The sequence below is a fragment of the Salvelinus alpinus genome, chromosome 34 (genome assembly GCF_045679555.1).
Source record: "Salvelinus alpinus chromosome 34, SLU_Salpinus.1, whole genome shotgun sequence".
In the NCBI taxonomy this organism is placed as follows: Eukaryota; Metazoa; Chordata; class Actinopteri; order Salmoniformes; family Salmonidae; genus Salvelinus; species Salvelinus alpinus.
In genome coordinates, this window is record NC_092119.1 from 15,930,868 (window position 1) to 15,956,163 (window position 25,296).

A 25,296-nucleotide genomic window follows, 5' to 3' on the forward strand; every position below is an offset into this window, starting at 1 on the left:
TCCCATTTCAATGAATCAAATGAATATGAAACTACTTACAGTGAGGTCAGGGTCACTGTTGACCATGTGCAGGGACCGGTTGGTCAGATCAAATCCACCAAAGCTACAGGTTCTCTGAAACAAAGGATGAAATCAATAAAATCACCTGATAAATATCACTTTCAAATGATAGACATATTGACAGTTTCATCAATCAAACATATAGGACTTTGTGGTTCTGTGTGAAGATAGTTTTGGACTGAGTGAACATCCAACCGCTCCTAGCCTGGTCCCAGATGCTAACTCAATTGCTGTCATTGTTGAGCCAAACATTAATTTCAATAAGGAGTTGGCAAGGTAGCAGAACTAGACTAGTACCCAGGCTAGCCACTGGCCATGACTAAAGCTATAGACTACACAGTCCACACACAAAAGTTGCGTCCCAAACGGCACCCTATTCCCTATATAGTGCACTACTATTGACGGTCGCCATTTCCAAAGCAGCCAAAGATTACTCACGCCATGGTAGCTGAGTGGGCTGAGTACTCTCCTGATCTCACCATCCGTGACCGACCGGGCCATCCTAGGTCCATCCCCTCTACCACCAACCTCTATCTCTGACATGGAGGAACCAGTACCGCCGGCCCCCGTCGCTCTCCCTTCACCGCTGGGGCCAGTGTCCGGGTGGCTCCCTGGGCTACAGGCTGGGCTACAGGCCGGGCTGGAGCTCCTGGGGCTGGATCCTCCTATACCGAGTACAGGAAGAGAACGTGCTCAACTCTTATCCTCTTGCTTATACAAATGTAGTGTGTTTAAAACCCGCCAAAAATAGATCACATAAAAAATGTTAAAAAAACATCCAGCACTGGATATAAGTAGCAATTAAAAGCTTAGTTTTAATAATCTCATAGCAACACCACGTCTTAATAAAAAGGGTAATTTTCCTGAAGGAAAATTGTGTGACTTGCTTCACCTGTCTTACTGAAGGCTCTGAACAGCCGCTGGCTGGTGCTGGAGACTGTATCCAGACTGTGGGTGTGTGTGGCACTGCTGCAGGTGTCCAAGGAGGGGGAGGAGGAAGGGGAGGTGGTCAGGTTGTCGGAGTCTTGAAGGTCATAGGTCAGCTGGTTGTGCAGGGAGGAGGCCAGGGAGTCAAAGTGGTGATACCCACCAGACACAGGCTGCTTCTTCTGAACCCCAGAGTACAGGGGCAGAGAGGACATGGCATCACCCAGGATAGGCCCGTCCATGCTCAGAGATTCTGGGAGAGACAGGGGAGGTGGCAGGAGTAGTAAGGACAGGTTTGTGGCAGAGTCAGGGAATGTCAAGACAATGCGATGTGTAATGGATGACAACTCAACTTGGATTAGAAGTAGGTATTTTATTTATATTTTTCACACCAAGTGACCAACAAAATGGTTTGTTTGGTATAAACTACAGACTATGTAAAGGCATCACATCTACGCCATAATGGGACTTGTCACAATCACATCTCATGAATGATGTTGTTTTTCAAAATTGCTTGACAATTTTTTTGTTGTTGCTTTAAAGCGCTTTGAGATTCTTTATGTAATATCACTGTAGTTTAATAAATGAAAGACTACTGCAGTGACCCGTCTCACCCTCAGACCCAGGGCTCTTGGACTCGTCGATCCTGATGAGCTTCTTGCGCACCCTGCGACTGGAGGTGACCAGCTTATGGAGCCGTCTGAACGTCCCAGACTCCTCCTGTTCACCATCTGACTGCTCACACAACTGCTGAAGAAGAGAGACGAACCAGGTTAGAAGGCCAGCAGTGGGGAAGGAGAGGAGACCCAGTTAGAGGTAGAGGGGGAGGATGATAATAGGAGTCAGTAGTTCTCAAGCCTTAGAACCAGTGAAATTAAACTTGTGAAAATAATGTTTATTTGGCTTGCTTATAAGTAAAGTTTGTATAAGTACAAATGTTCACCCTTTCTGGGAAATGCACAATAAAATGTTTTATTTAACTAGGCAAGTCAGTTAAAAACAAATTCTTATTTACAATGACAGCCTAGGAACAGTGGGTTAACTGCCTTGTTCAGGGGCAGAACGACAGATTTTTACCTTGTCAGCTCAGGGATTCGATCTAGCAACCTTTCGGTTACTGGCCCAACGCTCTAACCACTAGGCAAACCTACCTAACTATATTATTGTTGAGGTAAAGACCACATGCAGCATATGAGCTCAATATAAGTACTGATGGTTCAAACCAGAGTGTAGACTTGCAGTCGATGTAAAGGCTCTGGTCAGGCACTGACTAAGAGTTGTGTGCGAGAAAACGAAAGGTTTGCAAACTGGAATTTCCCATCTAAATTAATACATGTCAGAGTAGGCTACATCAGATAGAACTTATATGGTCTCATATTTAGGGTCTGTAGCAGTGGACAGAAAAAACACATTTGCTCACAGTGGATCAACAGTATATGTACCACACCACAGCTATAAGATCAGAAGCTTTTCCACATCCGTCTTTTTACATGCTCATGATGACGTGTGCTACAGCTAGCCATAGAGTTATTGAGAAAGAAACCATATGTGAAAGCTACAGCTAGCCATAGAGTTATTGAGAAAGAAACCACATGTGAAAGCTACAGCTAGCCATAGAGTTATTGAGAAAGAAACCACATGTGAAAGCTACAGCTAGCCATAGAGTTATTGAGAAAGAAACCATATGTACAAGATACAGCTAGCCATAGTTAGTGAGAAAGACACCATATGTGAAAGATACAGCTAGCCATAGTTAGTGAGAAAGACACCATATGTGAACGCTACAGCTAGCCATAGTTAGTGAGAAGGAAACCATATGTACAAGATACAGCTAGCCATAGTTAGTGAGAAAGACACCATATGTGAAAGCTACAGCTAGCCATAGAGTTATTGAGAAAGAAACCATATGTACAAGATACAGCTAGCCATAGAGTTAGTGAGAAAGACACCATATGTGAAAGCTACAGCTAGCCATAGAGTTATTGAGAAAGAAACCATATGTAAAATATACAGCTAGCCATAGAGTTAGTGAGAAAGACACCATATGTGAAAGCTACAGCTAGCCATAGAGTTAGTGAGAAAGAAACCATATGTACAAGATACAGCTAGCCATAGAGTTATTGAGAAAGAAACCATATGTGAAAGCTACCGCTAGCCATAGAGTTATTGAGAAAGAAACCACATGTGAAAGCTACAGCTAGCCATAGAGTTAGTGAGAAAGACACCATATGTAAAAGATACAGCTAGCCATAGAGTTAGTGAGAAAGACACCATATGTGAAAGCTACAGCTAGCCATAGAGTTATTGAGAAAGAAACCATATGTACAAGATACAGCTAGCCATAGAGTTAGTGAGAAAGACACCATATGTGAAAGCTACAGCTAGCCATAGAGTTATTGAGAAAGAAACCATATGTACAAGATACAGCTAGCCATAGAGTTATTGAGAAAGAAACCACATGTGAAAGCTACAGCTAGCCATAGAGTTATTGAGAAAGAAACCACATGTGAAAGCTACAGCTAGCCATAGAGTTATTGAGAAAGAAACCATATGTACAAGATACAGCTAGCCATAGTTAGTGAGAAGGAAACCATATGTGAAAGCTACAGCTAGCCATAGAGTTATTGAGAAAGAAACCACATGTGAAAGCTACAGCTAGCCATAGAGTTAGTGAGAAAGAAACCATATGTACAAGATACAGCTAGCCATAGAGTTAGTGAGAAAGACACCATATGTGAAAGCTACAGCTAGCCATAGAGTTATTGAGAAAGAAACCATATGTGAAAGCTACAGCTAGCCATAGAGTTATTGAGAAAGAAACCACATGTGAAAGCTACAGCTAGCCATAGAGTTATTGAGAAAGAAACCACATGTGAAAGCTACAGCTAGCCATAGAGTTAGTGAGAAAGAAACCATATGTACAAGATACAGCTAGCCATAGTTAGTGAGAAGGAAACCATATGTGAAAGCTACAGCTAGCCATAGAGTTAGTGAGAAGGAAACCATATGTGAACGCTACAGCTAGCCATAGTTAGTGAGAAAGACACCATATGTGAACGCTACAGCTAGCCATAGTTAGTGAGAAGGAAACCATATGTAAAAGATACAGCTAGCCATAGTTAGTGAGAAAGACACCATATGTGAAAGCTACAGCTAGCCATAGAGTTAGTGAGAAAGAAACCATATGTAAAATATACAGCTAGCCATAGAGTTAGTGAGAAAGAAACCATATGTACAAGATACAGCTAGCCATAGAGTTAGTGAGAAAGAAACCACATGTGAAAGCTACAGCTAGCCATAGAGTTATTGAGAAAGAAACCATATGTACAAGATACAGCTAGCCATAGTTAGTGAGAAGGAAACCATATGTGAAAGCTACAGCTAGCCATAGTTATTGAGAAAGAAACCACATGTGAAAGCTACAGCTAGCCATAGAGTTAGTGAGAAAGAAACCATATGTACAAGATACAGCTAGCCATAGAGTTAGTGAGAAAGACACCATATGTGAAAGCTACAGCTAGCCATAGAGTTATTGAGAAAGAAACCATATGTGAAAGCTACAGCTAGCCATAGAGTTATTGAGAAAGAAACCACATGTGAAAGCTACAGCTAGCCATAGAGTTATTGAGAAAGAAACCACATGTGAAAGCTACAGCTAGCCATAGAGTTAGTGAGAAAGAAACCATATGTACAAGATACAGCTAGCCATAGTTAGTGAGAAGGAAACCATATGTGAAAGCTACAGCTAGCCATAGAGTTAGTGAGAAGGAAACCATATGTGAACGCTACAGCTAGCCATAGTTAGTGAGAAAGACACCATATGTGAACGCTACAGCTAGCCATAGTTAGTGAGAAGGAAACCATATGTAAAAGATACAGCTAGCCATAGAGTTAGTGAGAAAGACACCATATGTGAAAGCTACAGCTAGCCATAGAGTTAGTGAGAAAGAAACCATATGTAAAATATACAGCTAGCCATAGAGTTAGTGAGAAAGAAACCATATGTACAAGATACAGCTAGCCATAGAGTTAGTGAGAAAGAAACCATATGTGAAAGCTACAGCTAGCCATAGAGTTAGTGAGAAGGAAACCACATGTGAAAGCTACAGCTAGCCATAGTTAGTGAGAAAGAAACCACATGTGAAAGCTACAGCTAGCCATAGAGTTATTGAGAAAGAAACCATATGTGAAAGCTACAGCTAGCCATAGAGTTAGTGAGAAGGAAACCATATGTAAAATATACAGCTAGCCATAGAGTTAGTGAGAAAGAAACCATATGTACAAGATACAGCTAGCCATAGAGTTAGTGAGAAAGAAACCATATGTGAAAGCTACAGCTAGCCATAGAGTTAGTGAGAAGGAAACCACATGTGAAAGCTACAGCTAGCCATAGAGTTAGTGAGAAAGAAACCACATGTGAAAGCTACAATTGTGGACCAGAGGAGAAATAGAAACCATAGTTATGATTTCTTAAAATATAGCCAAGCAGACATCTGACCACGAGCGCTCATCTTGTAATCTTGTCACAGCAGAGCGAGACTCTGGATCTTGGTGAGCTGTGAGCACTTAATGTCCACTTCATTCAGGGGTTTTATACTGGCTACATCATAGTATGCATAGCATCTTGAACCATTAAATATGATGCCTATTCTGCCTAAGAGGTACAGCAACGTCTTGAGCATGCAGGTTGTGTCTTTGTAAAGAAAAAAACAAGAGTTAAGATTCTAATGATTATGAGAGTAATATTTTAATTATTTACAGCACTAATCAAATCAAATTTATTTATAAAGCCCTTCTTACATCAGCTGATATCTCAAAGTGCTGTACAGAAACCCAGCCTAAAACCCCAAACAGCAAGCAATGCAGGTGTAGAAGCACGGTGGGTAGGAAAAACCCCCTAGAAAGGCCAAAACCTAGGAAGAAACCTAGAGAGGAACCAGGCTATGAGGGGTGGCCAGTCATCTTCTGGCTGTGCCGGGTGGAGATTATAACAGAACATGGCCAAGGTGTTCAAATGTTCATAAATTACCAGCATGGTCAAATAATAATAATCACAGTAGTTGTCGAGGGTGCAGCACTATAGTTGTATAGTGCTGTTGTTCTTGAGTGTGCGCAAAGAAAGTGAATTGCACACAATATAGTCTTACGTAATCACAAAACGGAGAGCGTGTGGTAAAAAAGAAGGGTGACAGTGGGAGGATGGATAGAACGACTGGAGAAATGACGGAGAGAGAAACCGAATGAGGCCATCCAGATTAATCTGAAATATGTTGGCTGGACCGGAACCCCCTAATCACAACCATGCAGAAAAGAGCTGTGGCCGGCATAACGCAGCACAATAGGGGTTAGCAGGCGCTTTGACTGGGATGAATAGCGGTCTGCCTGGATGGCATGCCTGTTGGGACAGGGCCTGAAGTGGGGGAGCAGGTTACAGGGGCCCGGTTCATGGAGAGAGGGAGGGAGGGAGAGAGGGAGAGAGAGATGGGGAGATGGATGGAGGGGGATGGATGGAGGGGGATGGATGGAGGGAGGGAGAAAGAGGGGAGAGTGACTGAGGAAGTGGGGAGGGGGAGAAAGAGGGAGAGAGAGGGAGGGGAGAAGGGGAGAGAGAAATAGGAGAGGGAGGTGGGGAGAGAGAAATAGGAGAGGGAGGTGGGGAGAGAGAAATAGTAGAGGAAGGTCAGAGGAGAGAGGGATGTGGAGAGAGAGAAGGGAGTAACGGAGGGAGGGAGAGAGGGAGGGGAGAATGAGGGAAGGAGGAGAGAGAGGGGGGGGGAGAGAGAAATTGGGAGGAGGGAGAGGGAAGGAGAGCGAGGGGGAAGGAGCGAAGGGGTAGGAGCGAGGGGGAAGGAGCGAAGGGGTAGGAGAGAGTGGGGGGAAGTAGGGAGAGAGAGTGGGGAAGGAGGGAGAGAGCGGGAGGGGGAAGGAGGGAGAATGCGGGAGGGGAGGAGGGAGAACGCGGGAGGGGAAGGAGGGAGAACGCGGGAGGGGGAGGAGGGAGAGAGCGGGAGGGGAAAGGAGGGAGAGAGCGGGAGGGGAAAGGAGGGAGAGAGAGAGGGAAGGAGGGAGAGAGAGAGGGAAGGAAGGAGAGAAAGAGGGGAAAGAAGGGAGAGAGAGGGGGGAAGGAGGGTGAGAGGGAGGGAGAGCGGGAAGGAGAGAGAGAGCGGGAAGCAGGGAGGGGGGATGGAAGGAGGGAGAGAGAATGAGGGCGAGAGAAATAGAAGGAGAGGGAGGGAGGAGAGAGGACTGAGAGGGGGAAGGAGCGAGAGCGGGAGGTAAGGGAGAGAGTGCGGAAAGGGGGAGGAGGGAGAGGGGAAAGGAGGGAGAAGGAGGGTGAGAGTGGAAAGGAGGGAGAGAGGGAGGGTGAGAGGGAGGGTGGGAGGGGGGGAGGAGAGAGGGAGGGTGGGAGGGGGGGAGGAGAGTGAGAGGGAGGGAGGGTGAGAGGGAGGGTGAGAGGGTGAGAGGGAGGGAGGGAGGGGGGAAGGAGGGTGAGAGAGAGGGAGGGAGGGTGAGAGAGAGGGAGGGAGGGTGAGAGGGAGGGAGGGGGGTGAGAGAGAGGGAGGGAGGGAGGGAGGGTGAGAGGGAGGGAGGGAGGAAGGACGGTGAGAGGGAAGGGAGGAGGGAGGGAGGGAGGACGGAGGGTGGGAGGGAGGGAGGGGGGGCGGAGGGTGAGAGAGGGAGGGGGGCGGAGGGTGAGAGAGAGGGGGGGACAGAGGGTGAGAGATGGAGGGGGGAGGGTGATAGGGAGGGGGGACAGAGATACTGATACTATACACACCATAAACCAAAGAATAGAGAGCGACAACACTTCTATCAACATGTTTATATCAACACTTACATTGCTGGTGGAGGACTCATTCAAGGTCAGACTGGGAGCATCAGGCCATTCTGTAAGATCAGTGCTGCAGGTCTGTCTGCTCTGGGTCTCAAACTCCTTCAGCTGTGAGGAGGAGAGGAAAGGAGAGAGGAGGAGAGGAGAGGAAAGGAGAGAGGAGGAGAGGAAAGGAGAGAGGAGGAGAGGAAAGGAGAGAGGGGGAGAGGAAAGGAGAGGATGAGAGGAAAGGAGAGAGGGGGAGAGGAAAGGAGAGAGGGGGAGAGGAAAGGAGAGAAGGGGAGAAAGGAGGAGAGGAAAGGAGAGAGGAGGAAAGGAGAAAGAAGAGAGGAGGAAAGGAGAAAGGGGGAGAGGAGGAAAGGAGAAAGGAGGAGAGGAAAGGAGAAAGAAGAGAGGAGGAAAGGAGAAAGGGGGAGAGGAGGAAAGGAGGAGAGGAAAGGAGAGGAAAGGAGAAAGCAGAGAGGAGGAGAGAAGAAATTCAGTTTAAGCTAGAGATATGTTTTTTGCATTGGATGCGTCTCAATCCATCACATCCTCGATGTCATGAAAGGTGGCAGAGCTAGAGCGAAAATCGGTCTTCTCAGGAAAACACCTGTAGCATCGGAACGGTTTGACCTACAGGCGTCACTGGACTGAATGGAAGTCTGAAGGTAGTTTTGTGCCTACGCAAAAAAAATATATATACATCCTAAGCTTTCTAATATCTCCTAGATATAGGACAAACACTTGGCCAAAATTTGTTTAATCGGTTGTTAGTAACATTATTATTTGTTTAAGTTATAATTTCTTCTGGACGCGGTACCTCGTTTAACCTCCTGCAGTACCTCGTTTAACCTCCTGCAGTACCTCGTTTAACCCCCTGCGGTACCTCGTTTAACCTCCTGCAGTGCTACTTTGAGAACCCCTGCTATATAGTATACAGTATAGAGTATGACATACGGTTATCAATGATTTGTGACGCCTTTATGGATGCTCCATGACGCCTTTATGGATGCTCCATGACGCCTTTATGTAGTGCTTCTGACACCTTTATGGATGCTCCATGACGCCTTTATGGATGCTCCATGACGCCTTTATGTAGTGCTTCTGACACCTTTATGTATGCTCCCTGACGCCTTTATGTAGTGCTTCTGACACCTTTATGTATGCGCTATGAAGCCTTTATAAGTTGTACTTTGTTTGAAGTGGGACCGTACATTCTGAGAAGAGAGTATGTGGAAGAAAACACAAACTATATGAAGACAGGAAGTGACATACCCTTGCGAGGGCCTCCTCCACGCTGATCATCTTCTCTTTCACCATCATCATCAGCTGGATACGCTCTTCATCACTCATAGTGATGTCACTGGCCACAAAGCCTATGTCCTCGCCGCCTGGGAAACAGCAGTATAGTAGCAGCGGAGGGTTAAGATAGCGGGACAGATAATATAGAAAGCCGCTGCCCACACAGGACATCATGCCTGTGTGGGATCGAATCCCAGTTCCACCTCTCGTCTATTCATTATCGCTTCTATCCGTCTTCCTTTCAATAAGCACATGGAAAATACTAAAGATACGTTGAGACTAAGACTGTTTCAGTGGAGTGGGACTGGGATTTCAGATGCGGTGCGACTGGGACACAGTTTCCTGATTTGTGCGATCAGAAATATGCAGGTAGAGAGAGAATATTTCCAAAACGAAAACATACCTTTTGAGTTCTGCCGCATGACACCTTTCTGCGACTTCCGAAAATTCTGCCAGAAAGACTTGTTTTTCTGTCTCTTTTCATCCCATTTTCCTAAACAAGGACATACAGTAGGGCTGAATAAAACAGATGACATCCACACTGCTCCATTCAATGACTACCCATAGCAAACTTTCAAAATATGTATAACGTTTTTTATTTTTTATTAAGTTACGCAAATGTAGCTAATCCAAAATGTAAAATCAAATTGTAACTCAATTGTGATAAGAACAAAACTGGCTAAATTCAATCTTCAAATGAGGTACTAGTTAATTTGTTATAACACACAATAACAACCGTTACTGTGTATGTAGTTACACATACATTTCAAATAACTACCCTGAACAAAAATAGAAACACACCATGCAACAATTTCAACGATTTACTGAGTTACAGTTCATAAGGAAATCAGTCAATTGAAATAAATAAACAAATCTTTCGATTTCACATGACTGGTCAGGGGTGCAGCCATGGGTGGGCTTGGGAGGGTATAGGCCCACCCACTGGGGAGCCAGGCCCAGCCAATCAGCATGAAGATTTTCCCCACAAAAGGGCTTTATTATAGACAGAAATACTCCTCAGTTTCATCAGCTGTCCGGGTGGCTGGTGTGAGACAATCCCGCAGGTTAAGAAGCCAGATGGAGGTTCCTGGGCTGGCGTGGATACACGTGGTCTGCTGTTGTGAGGCCGGTTGGACGTACTGCCAAATGATCCAGAGAATTTAATGTTCATTTCTCTACCATAAGCCACCTCAATGTCGTTTTAGATAATTTGGCAGTACATCCAACCGGCAAAGCTGTTGCCAGAGAATTTAATGTTCATTTCTCTACCATAAGCCGCCTCAACGTTGTTTTAAGAATTTGGCAGTACGTCCAACCGGCCTCACAACCGCAGATCACGTGTATTCCTGCAGTCAGCATGATAATTGCACGCTCCCTCAAAACTTGAGACATCTGTGGCATTGTGTTGTGTGACACAATTGCACATTTTAGAGTGGCCTTTTATTGTCCCCGGCACAAGGTGCACCTGTGTAATGATCATGCTGTTTAATCAGCTTCTTGGATATGCCACACCTGTCAGGTCGATGGATTATATTTTTGTTCAGTATACATGTGACCAAGCTATACTTCAGACCGATCAAATTACAGAACTGATGATTATTTTATTTTTTACTTACCCCCTGATCCATCATCAGATGATTTATGCATGGCCAACCTACAAATCAACCAAGAATCAAAAACAAGAGATGGCACAAACAAAAAACAACCCGAGAAATAGAAGATGCAGAGTCTGGTAAGATAACAGACAAATCCTCACCTGTTTTCTGATGCAATTCTCTTCATTGTACTGCTGCTATCCTACTGTACCATCTTTGACAAAACACCACTTTATCCACCCTGAGTTCTCTCTCCAAGAATTGCAGACGTGTACTGTCCCTCACAAACATGCACGGTCCCCAACAAACCAAACGTGCACTGTCCCTCTTACCACCAGACCAAGCCAGTATAGTGTTAGTGGGGACCGTTCCCAATAGTCAGTCAGTCCAGATGGGAAAACATGTTGCTAGTCAGCGCTGGTCTGGCTGCTGGACAGAGGTCAGACCACAGTGGCTATCTTAACAACAATAGGGGCTTTTCACACCCTGACTGCACTCACTGCAACATCATCGCTGCTCACGTGGCCTTTGTATCTCTCCCCACTCGTTCTCCTCCCTCACCCTGTCACTTTCCCCTTGTCTCTCTCCTCTGACATCAACTGATAGTTGTTGCTGATGCTAGCGACTATCAACCCCCACTGACACAATTCTACAGGTGGCCACAAGGGGGCACCCTGCCTAGTCACTGCCAGCCCAGTACTCTACAACCTTTCCGTCAGCATGGTTAGTAGTAATCAAGGCTTGTGTTCTTCTGAAAGGAACCAACTCTCAGAGGTGGCTACCCAAGACCAGCATATTGTATGAAGTCATGTGACTTTGAGCTGACTTGGGCTTGATTTTTAGAGCACACTAACAGGAGGTACTACTTCTCCTATTGTTTTAGACTGGACAATGATAAAGCTAAGGTGTAAACAAACCTAAATCTTGTGTCGCCGACACCCCGCTGACTCAGTGTATAGTACCGTGTTTACTCAGGACCAAGATTCCTCCCTTATTCTCCTTTGTTTACAATATGACCATCCATCCTTCCAAACTCACAATAGGGGGAAGGAGAGGAAGTGTTAAATTGGTTTACTAGTAGACGAAGTGTTCCGTTGGTAGACTAGTAGACGAAGTGTACCTGGTCAAAAGTAGTGCACTAAATAGGGAATAGCATGCTATTTAATAGGTTGCCATTTGACACGCAGCCTTGGAGAAGATGTATGGAAGTGCTATGACTGTCCCACTCACTGTCCTACCTAACCCCAGGAGTTCAACAATTTATAGTTAAGCAATAAGGCACGAGGGGGTGTGGTATATGGCCAGTATATCATGGCTAAGGGCTGTTCTTAAGCACGATACAACGCGCAGTGCCTGGATACAGCCCTTAGCCGTAGTATATTGGCAATATACCACAAACCCCCGAGGTGCCTTATTGCTATTATAAACTGCTTACCCACGTAATAAATGTTTTAATGTTTTGTCATACCCAATCAGCATTCAGGGCTCGAGCCACCCAGTTTATAAAAAGATCACTTTCACTAGGACAGAAAAACAATGTATGGTTGCCTGCCTGTCTGATTGCTTTGACTGTCCTACTTCCAACAACACCAATTGAACTACATATAAGAACATCACATTACAATATAGTCCACAATACACTCCACACAAAGGGGAGATGATGCCGGTGATAGATCTAGAATAAGAACCGTTTAAGTGTTATATACAGCATCTCTATGGTCTTACCTTCTCTCAGTCTCGGGAGTGGACGCTGCGTGACTGCAACTCAGCCCTAGTGACTCCTGTAGAGAACAGAACACTGCAGTCAGACAGGCAGGCAATGGAATCTGACAAACACACTTGGAGAACCACATGCTAGCGCACAGACAGGCATGTTGGTTTGGAACTCCTAATGTGCATCTCATTGACCACAAAAGGCTACAGTAGACATTCCTCAAGTCAAATTTTTTTAAACCATTTTTCCGGGACACATTATAACACCATGCATTACAAAATCACAAGGCCACAGTCTCCACTATAGACAGTGAAACATGACTTTGTAGCATTAAAACAGCTCTCCTTGAGACCACAACAACAGAGCAGTGTTCTGACTCACAGCTGCTCTATGATGTCTGTGATGCAGAATCTGAGCTGAGGGAATCCGTCCTCCCAGAGAGTAAACATAGAATAGGGGAGGTGTGTGTGTCTGTACTCACTCATCTGGATCTGAGGGAATCAGTCCTCCCAGAGAGTAAACATAGAATAGGGGAGGTGTGTGTGTCTGTACTCACTCATCTGGATCTGAGGGAATCAGTCCTCCCAGAGAGTAAACATAGAATAGGGGCGTACCTCTGTGTGCGTGGGAGCATTCACTCACCTGGATCTGAGAGCGAAGCTGCAGTGATGTCGGGACTAAGTCCACCTTTTCCTGAAAGCCCAGAAGGCACAGGTGAAGCAGTAAGAAATAGAACTATATCCAGAACCGTCACACTGTACTGATGTTCAATACTGATGTTCAATACAATGTCACACTGTACTGATGTTCAATACTGATGTTCAATACAACGTCACACTGTACTGATGTTAAATACTGATGTTCAATACAACGTCACACTGTACTGATGTTAAATACTGATGAAGACCAACGTCACACTGTACTGATGTTAAATACTGATGTTCAATACAACGTCACACTGTACTGATGTTAAATACTGATGTTCAATACAACGTCACACTGTACTGATGTTAAATACTGATGAAGACCAACGTCACACTGTACTGATGTTAAATACTGATGTTCAATACAACGTCACACTGTACTGATGTTAAATACTGATGTTCAATACAACGTCACACTGTACTGATGTTAAATACTGATGAAGACCAACGTCACACTGTTACTGATGTTAATGATGAAGGACAACGTCACACTGTTACTGATGTTGAATACTGATGAAGGACAACGTCACACTGTACTGATGTTAAATACTGATGTTCAATACAACGTCACACTGTACTGATGTTAAATACTGATGTTCAATACAACGTCACACTGTACTGATGTTCAATACTGATGTTCAATACTGATGTTCAATACAACATCACACTGTACTGATGTTCAATACAACGTCACACTGTACTGATGTTAAATACTAATGAAGACCAACGTCACACTGTTACTGATGTTAATGATGAAGGACAACGTCACACTGTTACTGATGTTACTGATGAAGGACAACGTCACACTGTTACTGATGAAGGACAACGTCACACTGTACTGATGTTAAATACTGATGAAGACCAACGTCCCACTGTACTGATGTTAATGATGAAGGACAACATCACACTGTTACTGATGTTAATGATGAAGGACAACGTCACACTGTACTGATGTTAATGATGAAGACCAACGTCACACTGTACTGATGTTAATGATGAAGGACAACATCACACTGTTACTGATGTTAGTGATGAAGGACAACGTCACACTGTTACTGATGTTACTGATGAAGGACAACGTCACACTGTACTGATGTTAAATACTGATGAAGACCAACGTCACACTGTTACTGATGAAGGACAACATCACACTGTTACTGATGTTAATGATGAAGGACAACGTCACACTGTTACTGATGTTAAATACTGATGAAGACCAACGTCACACTGTTACTGATGTTAATGATGAAGGACAACGTCACACTGTTACTGATGTTAATGATGAAGACCAACATCACACTGTTACTGATGTTAATGATGAAGGACAACGTCACACTGTACTGATGTTAAATAGTGATGAAGGACAACGTCACACTGTACTGATGTTAAATACTGATGAAGAACAACGTCACACTGTTACTGATGTTAATGATGAAGGACAACGTCACACTGTTACTGATGTTAATGATGAAGGACAACGTCACACTGTTACTGATGTTAAATACTGATGAAGGACAACGTCACACTGTTACTGATGTTAAATACTGATGAAGACCAACGTCACACTGTTACTGATGTTAATGATGAAGGACAACGTCACACTGTACTGATGTTAATGATGAAGGACAACGTCACACTGTTACTGATGTTAAATACTGATGAAGACCAACGTCACACTGTTACTGATGTTAAATACTGATGAAGACCAACGTCACACTGTTACTGATGTTAATGATGAAGGACAACGTCACACTGTTACTGATGTTAATGATGAAGGACAACGTCACACTGTCACTGATGTTAATGATGAAGGACAACGTCACACTGTTACTGATGTTAAATACTGATGAAGGACAACGTCACACTGTTACTGATGTTAAATACTGATGAAGACCAACGTCACACTGTACTGATGTTAAATACTGATGAAGGACAACATCACACTGTTACTGATGTTAATGATGAAGGACAACGTCACACTGTTACTGATGTTAAATACTGATGAAGACCAACGTCACACTGTACTGATGTTAAATACTGATGTTCAATACAACGTCACACTGTACTGATGTTAAATACTGATGTTCAATACAACGTCACACTGTACTGATGTTAAATACTGATGAAGACCAACGTCACACTGTTACTGATGTTAATGATGAAGGACAACGTCACACTGTTACTGATGTTGAATACTGATGAAGGACAACGTCACACTGTACTGATGTTAAATACTGATGTTCAATACAACGTCACACTGTACTGATGTTAAATACTGATGTTCAATACAACGTCACACTGTACTGATGTTCAATACTGATGTTCAATACTGATGTTCAATACAACATCACACTGTACTGATGTTCAATACAACGTCACACTGTACTGATGTTAAATACTAATGAAGACCAACGTCACACTGTTACTGATGTTAATGATGAAGGACAACGTCACACTGTTACTGATGTTACTGATGAAGGACAACGTCACACTGATGTTACTGATGAAGGACAACGTCACACTGTACTGATGTTAAATACTGATGAAGACCAACGTCCCACTGTACTGATGTTAATGATGAAGGACAACATCACACTGTTACTGATGTTAATGATGAAGGACAACGTCACACTGTACTGATGTTAATGATGAAGACCAACGTCCCACTGTACTGATGTTAATGATGAAGGACAACATCACACTGTTACTGATGTTAGTGATGAAGGACAACGTCACACTGTTACTGATGTTACTGATGAAGGACAACGTCACACTGTACTGATGTTAAATACTGATGAAGACCAACGTCACACTGTTACTGATGAAGGACAACATCACACTGTTACTGATGTTAAATACTGATGAAGACCAACGTCACACTGTTACTGATGTTAATGATGAAGGACAACGTCACACTGTTACTGATGTTAATGATGAAGACCAACATCACACTGTTACTGATGTTAATGATGAAGGACAACGTCACACTGTACTGATGTTAATGATGAAGGACAACGTCACACTGTTACTGATGTTAAATACTGATGAAGACCAACGTCACACTGTTACTGATGTTAATGATGAAGGACAACGTCACACTGTTACTGATGTTAATGATGAAGACCAACATCACACTGTTACTGATGTTAATGATGAAGGACAACGTCACACTGTACTGATGTTAAATAGTGATGAAGGACAACGTCACACTGTACTGATGTTAAATACTGATGAAGAACAACGTCACACTGTTACTGATGTTAATGATGAAGGACAACGTCACACTGTTACTGATGTTAAATACTGATGAAGGACAACGTCACACTGTTACTGATGTTAAATACTGATGAAGACCAACGTCACACTGTTACTGATGTTAATGATGAAGGACAACGTCACACTGTACTGATGTTAATGATGAAGGACAACGTCACACTGTTACTGATGTTAATGATGAAGGACAACGTCACACTGTACTGATGTTAATGATGAAGGACAACGTCACACTGTTACTGATGTTAATGATGAAGGACAACGTCACACTGTTACTGATGTTAAATAGTGATGAAGGACAACGTCACACTGTTACTGATGTTAAATACTGATGAAGACCAACGTCACACTGTTACTGATGTTAATGATGAAGGACAACGTCACACTGTACTGATGTTAATGATGAAGGACAACGTCACACTGTTACTGATGTTAAATACTGATGAAGACCAACGTCACACTGTTACTGATGTTAAATACTGATGAAGACCAACGTCACACTGTTACTGATGTTAATGATGAAGGACAACGTCACACTGTTACTGATGTTAATGATGAAGGACAACGTCACACTGTCACTGATGTTAATGATGAAGGACAACGTCACACTGTTACTGATGTTAAATACTGATGAAGGACAACGTCACACTGTTACTGATGTTAAATACTGATGAAGACCAACGTCACACTGTACTGATGTTAAATACTGATGAAGGACAACATCACACTGTTACTGATGTTAATGATGAAGGACAACGTCACACTGTTACTGATGTTAAATACTGATGAAGACCAACGTCACACTGTACTGATGTTAAATACTGATGAAGGACAACATCACACTGTTACTGATGTTAATGATGAAGGACAACGTCACACTGTCACTGATGTTAATGATGAAGGACAACGTCACACTGTTACTGATGTTAAATACTGATGAAGACCAACGTCACACTGTTACTGATGTTAATGATGAAGGACAACGTCACACTGTCACTGATGTTAATGATGAAGGACAACGTCACACTGTTACTGATGTTAAATAGTGATGAAGGACAACGTCACACTGTTACTGATGTTAAATACTGATGAAGACCAACGTCACACTGTACTGATGTTAATGATGAAGGACAACGTCACACTGTTACTGATGTTAAATACTGATGAAGACCAACGTCACACTGTACTGATGTTAAATAGTGATGAAGGACAACGTCACACTGTACTGATGTTAATGATGAAGGACAACGTCACACTGTTACTGATGTTAATGATGAAGGACAACGTCACACTGTTACTGATGTTAATGATGAAGGACAACGTCACACTGTTACTGATGTTAATGATGAAGGACAACGTCACACTGTTACTGATGTTAATGATGAAGGACAACGTCACACTGTTACTGATGTTAATGATGAAGACCAACGTCACACTGTACTGATGTTAAATACTGATGAAGACCAACGTCACACTGTTACTGATGTTAAATACTGATGAAGACCAACGTCACACTGTTACTGATGTTAAATAGTGATGAAGGACAACATCACACTGTACTGATGTTAAATACTGATGTTCAATACAACGTCACACTGTTACTGATGTTAATGATGAAGGACAACATCACACTGTACTGATGTTAATGATGAAGGACAACGTCACACTGTTACTGATGTTACTGATGAAGGACAACGTCACACTGTTACTGATGTTACTGATGAAGGACAACGTCACACTGTACTGATGTTACTGATGAAGGACAACGTCACACTGTACTGATGTTAAATACTGATGTTCAATACAACGTCACACTGTTACTGATGTTAAATACTGATGAAGACCAACGTCACACTGTTACTGATGTTAATGATGAAGGACAACGTCACACTGTTACTGATGTTGAATACTGATGAAGGACAACGTCACACTGTACTGATGTTAAATACTGATGTTCAATACAACGTCACACTGTACTGATGTTAAATACTGATGTTCAATACAACGTCACACTGTTACTGATGTTAAATACTGATGAAGACCAACGTCACACTGTTACTGATGTTAAATACTGATGTTCAATACAACGTCACACTGTTACTGATGTTCAATACAACATCACACTGTTACTGATGTTCAATACTGATGAAGGACAACGTCACACTGTACTGATGTTAAATACTGATGAAGGACAAAGTCACACTGTACTGATGTTAAATACTGATGAAGGACAAAGTCACACTGTACTGATGTTAAATACTGATGAAGGACAAAGTCACACTGTTACTGATGTTAAATACTGATGAAGACCAACGTCACACTGTACTGATGTTAAATACTGATGAAGGACAAAGTCACACTGTACTGATGTTAAATACTGATGAAGGACAAAGTCACACTGTTACTGATGTTAAATGTTAAATAATGATGGACAACATCTGATTGTAAAATTGCAACAGTTAGGTTAAACCTAATAAGTAGAATATTATTTACCATCTCTGATTGTGCATCTTGTACAACCTTACGTTTCCTAATCTCCTCCATTCTGTCTTGGACGTCACTGAGAGAGGCGCTGTAATAGTCAGAGTACTCCTGAGCCAAGTCCTCAAAGGTTCCCAACGAGCCATCCTAGAGGAGAGGACATGGTCCGTATGAACAGAGATGAAGACCTACCTCATCACATAGTAAGGATCTACATATCACAGAGCAATAGAGAGTTGGCACAAGCTATCACATCACAGACCCGCATCCGGTGCATAGTACAACAGGAAAACAGTAGACAAGTAAACTGACCATTGTTTTACGACATCAACATCAGATGTCGTAAAGTGCCGTGGTAGAGAACCGGGGGACTGTGGGAGACCAGGGGCCAGAAAGACTAGTGTGTGTGTGTGTGTTTGTGTGTCTGAGCTACTGGCCCTCCCTCTCCACCAGTAATACCATGCCTACACACTCGCCAGACCTCCTCAGCGGTGACCCCCAGAAGCATCGTATGTACAGTAGTCTTTGACCTGACCACTGTCAACAGTATCAACTTGAGAAGTTTTGGTACGAGTACACAGCTCACTGTACCAGAAATGACCAGGAATACTAGTGAGATGGCTTTTCCTCAATAGAAACCCAGGATCTCCAGACCTACAGAACCGCGCAGAGACATCCTACTATTGTGTTCTTTACTGCCCTTTGTTGTGCGGGCTGAAGAAAATTAAAAAGACAGGAAAAGTTTCCACACTTTTGCAGACTCATCTCCTGAAAATGTCTTCAAAGTATTGCTGATGACTTTCCTCTCCCAAACTGGAAATACATAATAAATAATATAGTGATATATTAATAAAGTGATATATAATAATATAGTGATATCTGTTCTCTGTCCTACAGAGCCAGGCTGATACCATTTACTCTACAACCCTGTTCCTCTCTGTAATCTGATTTGACATTGTACTCTTCCTTTATGTTTACATGACAGAGACTAGATGAGGGCTTCATGGATAATCGACTATGCTGCTGAATCACATTTTGATATCTCCATATCAGTACTGTTATGGGGATACTCATGAGTTTTCGCCGAGCTGCCTGGAGAATATGCTTAGTCACTGTTTTTCTTCCAAAGAGAAAATAATTATATGAAACATTGGACAGATCAGCTGTAACCTTGAGCTTCTCAATGATAAGCAGTTTGTGCTGAAGAAGAATGTCCGAGTCAGTGAAAATAAACACCAGGGATGTATCCCAAATTACAACCTATTCCCTTTATAGAGCACTACTTTTGACCAGGGCCCATAGGGTTCTGATCAAAAGGTGTACACTATATAGGGAAATGGGTTACCATTTAAGATGCATCCCTGGTGTTTAATTTCACTGACTCAGACATTCTTCTTCAATATTTCATATCATTATTTTCTCTTTGGAAGAAAAACAGTGACTAAAAATGGTCTCCAGCTCTGCAAAAAAATCTGAGGAATGCAAAGCTGACAAGCAGCTGCTGTTACAGTTGAAGTCAGAAGTTTACATACACTTAGGTTGTAGTCATTAAAACTCATTTTTCAACCACTCCACATATGTCTTGTTAGCAAACTATAGTTTTGGCAAGTCGTTTAGGACATGTACTTTGTGCATGATACAAGTAATTTTTCCAACAAATGTTTACAGACAGATTATTTCACTTATAATTCACTGTATTACAATTCCAGTGGGTTAGAAGTTTACATACACTAAGTTGACTGTGCCTTTAAACAGCTTGGAAAATTCCAGAAAACAATGTCATGGCTTTAAAAGCTTCTGATTGGCTAATTGACATCATTTGAGTAAATTGGAGGTGTACCTGTAGATGTATTTCAAGGCCTACCTTCAAACTCAGTGCCTCTTTGCTTGATATCATGAGAAAATCTAAAGAAATCAACCAAGACTTCAGAAAAAAAATTGTAGACCTACACAAGTCTGGTTCATCCTTGGGAGCAATTTCCAAACGCCTGAAGGTACCACGTTCATCTGTACAAAACAATAGTACGCAAGTATAAACACCATGGGACCACGCAGCCGTCATACCGCTCAGGAAGGAGACGCGTTCTGTCTCCTAGAGATGAACGTACTTTGGTGCGAAAAGTGCAAATCAATCCCAGAACAACAGCAAAGGACCTTGTGAAGATGCTGGGTGAAACAGGTACAAAAGTATCTATATCCACAGTAAAACGAGTCCGATAGAGGCCTTTTTGACGTACTAACACATTTTCTAAAACTACATTTGAGGCGACTTATGGTAGAGAAATGAACATTCAATTCTCTGACAACAGCTCTGGTGGACATTCCTGCAGTCAGCATGCCAATTGCATGCTCCCTCAAAACTTCACATTTGTGGCATTGTGTTTTGTGTCAAGACTGTACATTTTAGGAGTGGCCTTTTATTGTCCCCAGCACAAGGTGCACTTGTGTAATGATCATGTAGTTTTATCAGCTTCTTGATATGCCACACCTGTCAGGTGGATGGATTATCTTTGCAACGGAGAAATGCTCACTAACAGGGATGTAAACAAATTTGTGCATAAAATCGGAGAGAATTTTGCTTTTTGTGCATATGGAACACTTCAGGGATCTTTAATTTCAGCTCATGAAACATGGGACCAACACTTTACATGCTGCATTAATATTTGTGTTCAGTATATATTATTTTTCCAATATAAAAGGATAATGTAGTACTGTAGTTTAATGTTAGACTTCAAAGTAATATTTCATGCAGTTAGCGGATGTTCCTAACTGTACTGTATGTATAATATGTCCTCTTTAGTCTCACAAATTCTTACATTACATGTAACATCTAATGGGTCTGTTAATGTCATCAGCCAGAACAGATCAATGTAAAAATCAAATATTTATTTTAATTTGTCACATGCGCCGAATACAACAGGTTCACCTTACAGTGAAATGCTTACGATGCGAAAAAATCTAACAAAATAGCACGGTTGGTTAAGAGCCAATAAAACAGCAGCCATTCTTTCCGGCGCCGTCTCCCATACATCTCCTATACTAAGCTATCCCATACACTACCGGTCAAAAGTTTTAGAACACTCACTCATTCAAGGGTTTTTCTTTATTTTTACTATTTTATACATTGTAGAATAATAGTGAAGACATCAAAACTATGAAATAGCACATATGGAATCATGTGGTAACCAAAAAAGTGTTACACAAATCAAAATGTATTTTATATTTTAGATCCTTCAAATAGCCCCCGTTGCCTTGATGACAGCTTTGCACACTCAATGCGATTAAGATATGGGGAGTTTCCTGGCCATGGACCCAAAATATCGATGATTTGTTCCCCAAGCCACTTAGTTATCACTTTTGCCTTATGGCAAGGTGCTCCATCATGCTGGAAACGGCATTGTTCGTCACCAAACTGTTCCTGGATGGTTGGGAGAAGTTGCTCTCAGAGAATGTGTTGGTACCATTCTTTATTCATGGCTGTGTTCTTAGGCAAAATTGTGAGTGAGCCCACTCCCTTGGCTGAGAAGCAACCCCACACCTTAATGGTCTCAGGATGCTTTACTGTTGGCATGACACAGGACTGATGGTAGCGCTCACCTTGTCTTCTCCGGACAAGCTTTTTTCCGGATGCCCCAAACAATCGGAAAGGGAATTCATCAGAGAAAATTACTTTACCCCAGTCCTCAGCAGTCCAATCCCTGTACCTTTTGCAGAATACCAGTCTGTCCCTGATGTTTTTCCTGGAGAGAAGTGGCTTCCTTGCTGCCCTTCTTGACACCAGGCCATCCTCCAAAAGGCTTCGCCTCACTGTGCGTGCAGATGCACTCACACCTGCCTGCTGCCATTCCCGAGCAAGCTCTGTACAGGTGGTGCTCCGATCCCGCAGCTGAATCAACTTTAGGAGACGGTCCTGGCGCTTGCTGGACTTTCTTGGGCACCCTGAAGCCTTCTTCACAACAATTGGACCGCTCTCCTTGAAGTTCTTGATGATCCGATAAATGGTTAATTTAGGTGCAATCTTACTGGCAGCAATATCCTTGCCTGTGAAGCCCTTTTTGTGCAAAGCAATGATGATGGCACGTGTTTCCTTGCAGGTAACCATGGTTGACAGAGGATGAACAATGATTTTAAGCACCACCCTCCTTTTGAAACTTCCAGTCTGTTATTTGAACTCAATCAGCATGACAGAGTGATCTCCAGCCTTGTCCTCGTCAACACTCACACCTGTGTGAATGAGAGAATCACTGACATGTCAGCTGGTCCTTTTGTGGCAGGGGTGAAATGCAGTGGAAATGTTTTTTGGGGGATTCAGTTCATTTGCATGGCAAATGACTTTGCAATTAATTGCAATTCATCTGATCACTCTTCATAACATTCTGGAGTATATGCAAATTGCCATCATACAAACTGAGGTAGCAAACTTCGTGAAAACTAATATTTGTGTCAGTCTCAAAACTTTTGGCCATGACTGTATATTATGGCAAGAACAGCTCAAATAAGCAAAGAGAAACAACAGTCCATCATTACTTTAAGGTCAGTCAATACAGAACATTTCAAGAACTCTGAAAGTTCTTCAAGTGCAGTAGCAAAAACGATCAAGCGTTACGATGAAACTGGCTCTCATGAAGACCGCCACAGGAATGGAAGACCCAGAGTTACCTCTGCTGCAGAGGATGAGTTCATTAGAGTTACCAGCCTCAGAAATTGCAGGCCAAATAAATGCTTCACAGAGTTCAAGTAACAGACACATCTCAACATCAACTGTTCAGAGGAGTCTGTGTGAATCAGGCCTTCATGGTCAAATTGCTGCAAAGAAACCACTACTAAAGGCCACCAATAATAAGAAGAGACTTGCTTGGGCCAAGAAACACGAGCAATAGACATTAGACCGGTGGAAATTTGGCCTTTGGTCTGGAGTCCAAATTGGAGATTTTTGGTTCCAACTGCTGTGTCTTTGTGAGACTCTCACTGTGTCTTTGTGAGAGTGTGGTTGAATGGATGATCTCTGCATGTGTATTTCCCACCGTAATACATGGAGGAGGAGGTGTTATGCTGTGAGTGCTTTGCTGGTGACACTTTCTGATTTATTTAGAATTCAAGGCACACTTAACCAGCATGGCTACCACAGCATTCTGCAGCGATACACCATCCCATCTGGATTGGGCTTAGTGAGACTATCATTTGTTTTTCAACAGGACAATGACCCAATACACCTCAAGGCTGTGTAAGGGCTATTTTACCAAGAAGGAGAGTGATGGAGTGCTGCATCAGATGACCTGCCTTCCACAATCCCCCGACCTCAACCAAATTGAGATGGTTTGGGATGAGTCGGGCCGCAGAGTGAAGGAAAAGCAGCCAACAAGTGCTCAGCATATGTGGGAACTCCAAGACGGTTGGAAAAGCATTCCAGGTGAAGCTGGTTGAGAGAATGCCAAGAGGGTGCAAAGCTGTCATCAAGGCAAAGTGTGGCTATTTGAAGAATCTTAAATAAAATATATTTTGATTTATTTTTTGGTTACTACATGATTCCATATGTGTTATTTCATAGTTTTAATGTCATCACTATTATTCTACAATGTAGAAAATAGTACAAATATAATAAAACCCTTGAATGAGTAGATGTTCTAAAACTTTTGACCGGCAGTGTACATCTCCCATACAAAGCTATCCCATACATGCTATACTCCAACTGCCTCTTTACAGTTCAGGCCTTACAGTATTTACCCCAAACCTACAACCACAAAGCATGCAGACAACATAAATAAAGCTGAAAATATTAAATCTGTTATTATGAATAATTTAAAAAGAGTATGCATCCCTCACACTAGTCCTTTGAGTGGATGTAAATGCATCTGTACTCTGCCCAACCTTATCTCTCTAAACTAAATCAGAAATGATGAATACATGATGTTATAATGAATTTAAAAAGGGTATGTATTCTAGTGTCTTTTCCCCAAACAATCCTGAGTTATGACCAGCAACTGAAGGCTCACTGGTCTCCTTCTTGTGGTATGATACTAACCCTAACCCTCGTGGTATGATACTAACACTAACCCTCGTGGTATGATACTGTGACTGACTGGCTCAACTGTCCAGAAAAAAATAACCATTCATTCGGTTAAATGACATGATACCCCGGAGGTCAGAAACAGTCAAATCTAGCTGCTTGGCTGCATGCATCCCAAATGGTACCCTATTCCTTATGAAGTGCATTACGTTTCACCAGGGCCCTTTGACCAGGGCCCAAAAATAGTGCACTATATAGGGAACAAGGTACAATTTGGGATGCAAACCTTTTCTTTTCACCCGTCGAGTTGAGAAATGAATGAACAAATGATCTTGGCTGTTGTCCATTGAGAGGCATTGCACTGTCAGACCACAGACAGATCGCCACTGCGTGCTTCTTATAAACAGTCCATTGTGGGG

At 42.6% G+C, this 25,296-nt stretch overlaps 1 protein-coding gene across 6 annotated transcripts in view; it reads right to left on the minus strand.

The window, feature by feature from the left end:
- Nucleotides 1-25,296, minus strand: part of LOC139563863 (SAM and SH3 domain-containing protein 1-like) — a 107,249-nt gene that overhangs the window by 6,943 nt on the left and 75,010 nt on the right. For 2 of the 6 annotated variants that reach the window (XM_071382820.1, XM_071382824.1), the window contains exons 2-12: nucleotides 18,883-19,017; nucleotides 13,055-13,105; nucleotides 12,424-12,479; nucleotides 10,720-10,757; nucleotides 9,507-9,596; nucleotides 9,077-9,192; nucleotides 7,826-7,927; nucleotides 1,602-1,737; nucleotides 953-1,240; nucleotides 499-725; nucleotides 40-114 (exon numbers count right to left, since the gene is read on the minus strand). In XM_071382820.1, coding sequence (XP_071238921.1) covers nucleotides 40-114; nucleotides 499-725; nucleotides 953-1,240; nucleotides 1,602-1,737; nucleotides 7,826-7,927; nucleotides 9,077-9,192; nucleotides 9,507-9,596; nucleotides 10,720-10,757; nucleotides 12,424-12,479; nucleotides 13,055-13,105; nucleotides 18,883-19,017 — 1,314 coding nt within the window. Of the gene's footprint in view, nucleotides 1-39; nucleotides 115-498; nucleotides 726-952; nucleotides 1,241-1,601; nucleotides 1,738-7,825; nucleotides 7,928-9,076; nucleotides 9,193-9,506; nucleotides 9,597-10,719; nucleotides 10,758-10,859; nucleotides 12,009-12,423; nucleotides 12,480-13,054; nucleotides 13,106-18,882; nucleotides 19,018-25,296 lie in introns of those variants that run through there. The other 4 variants (XM_071382823.1, XM_071382826.1, XM_071382822.1 and 1 more) reach the window with 3 other exon arrangements.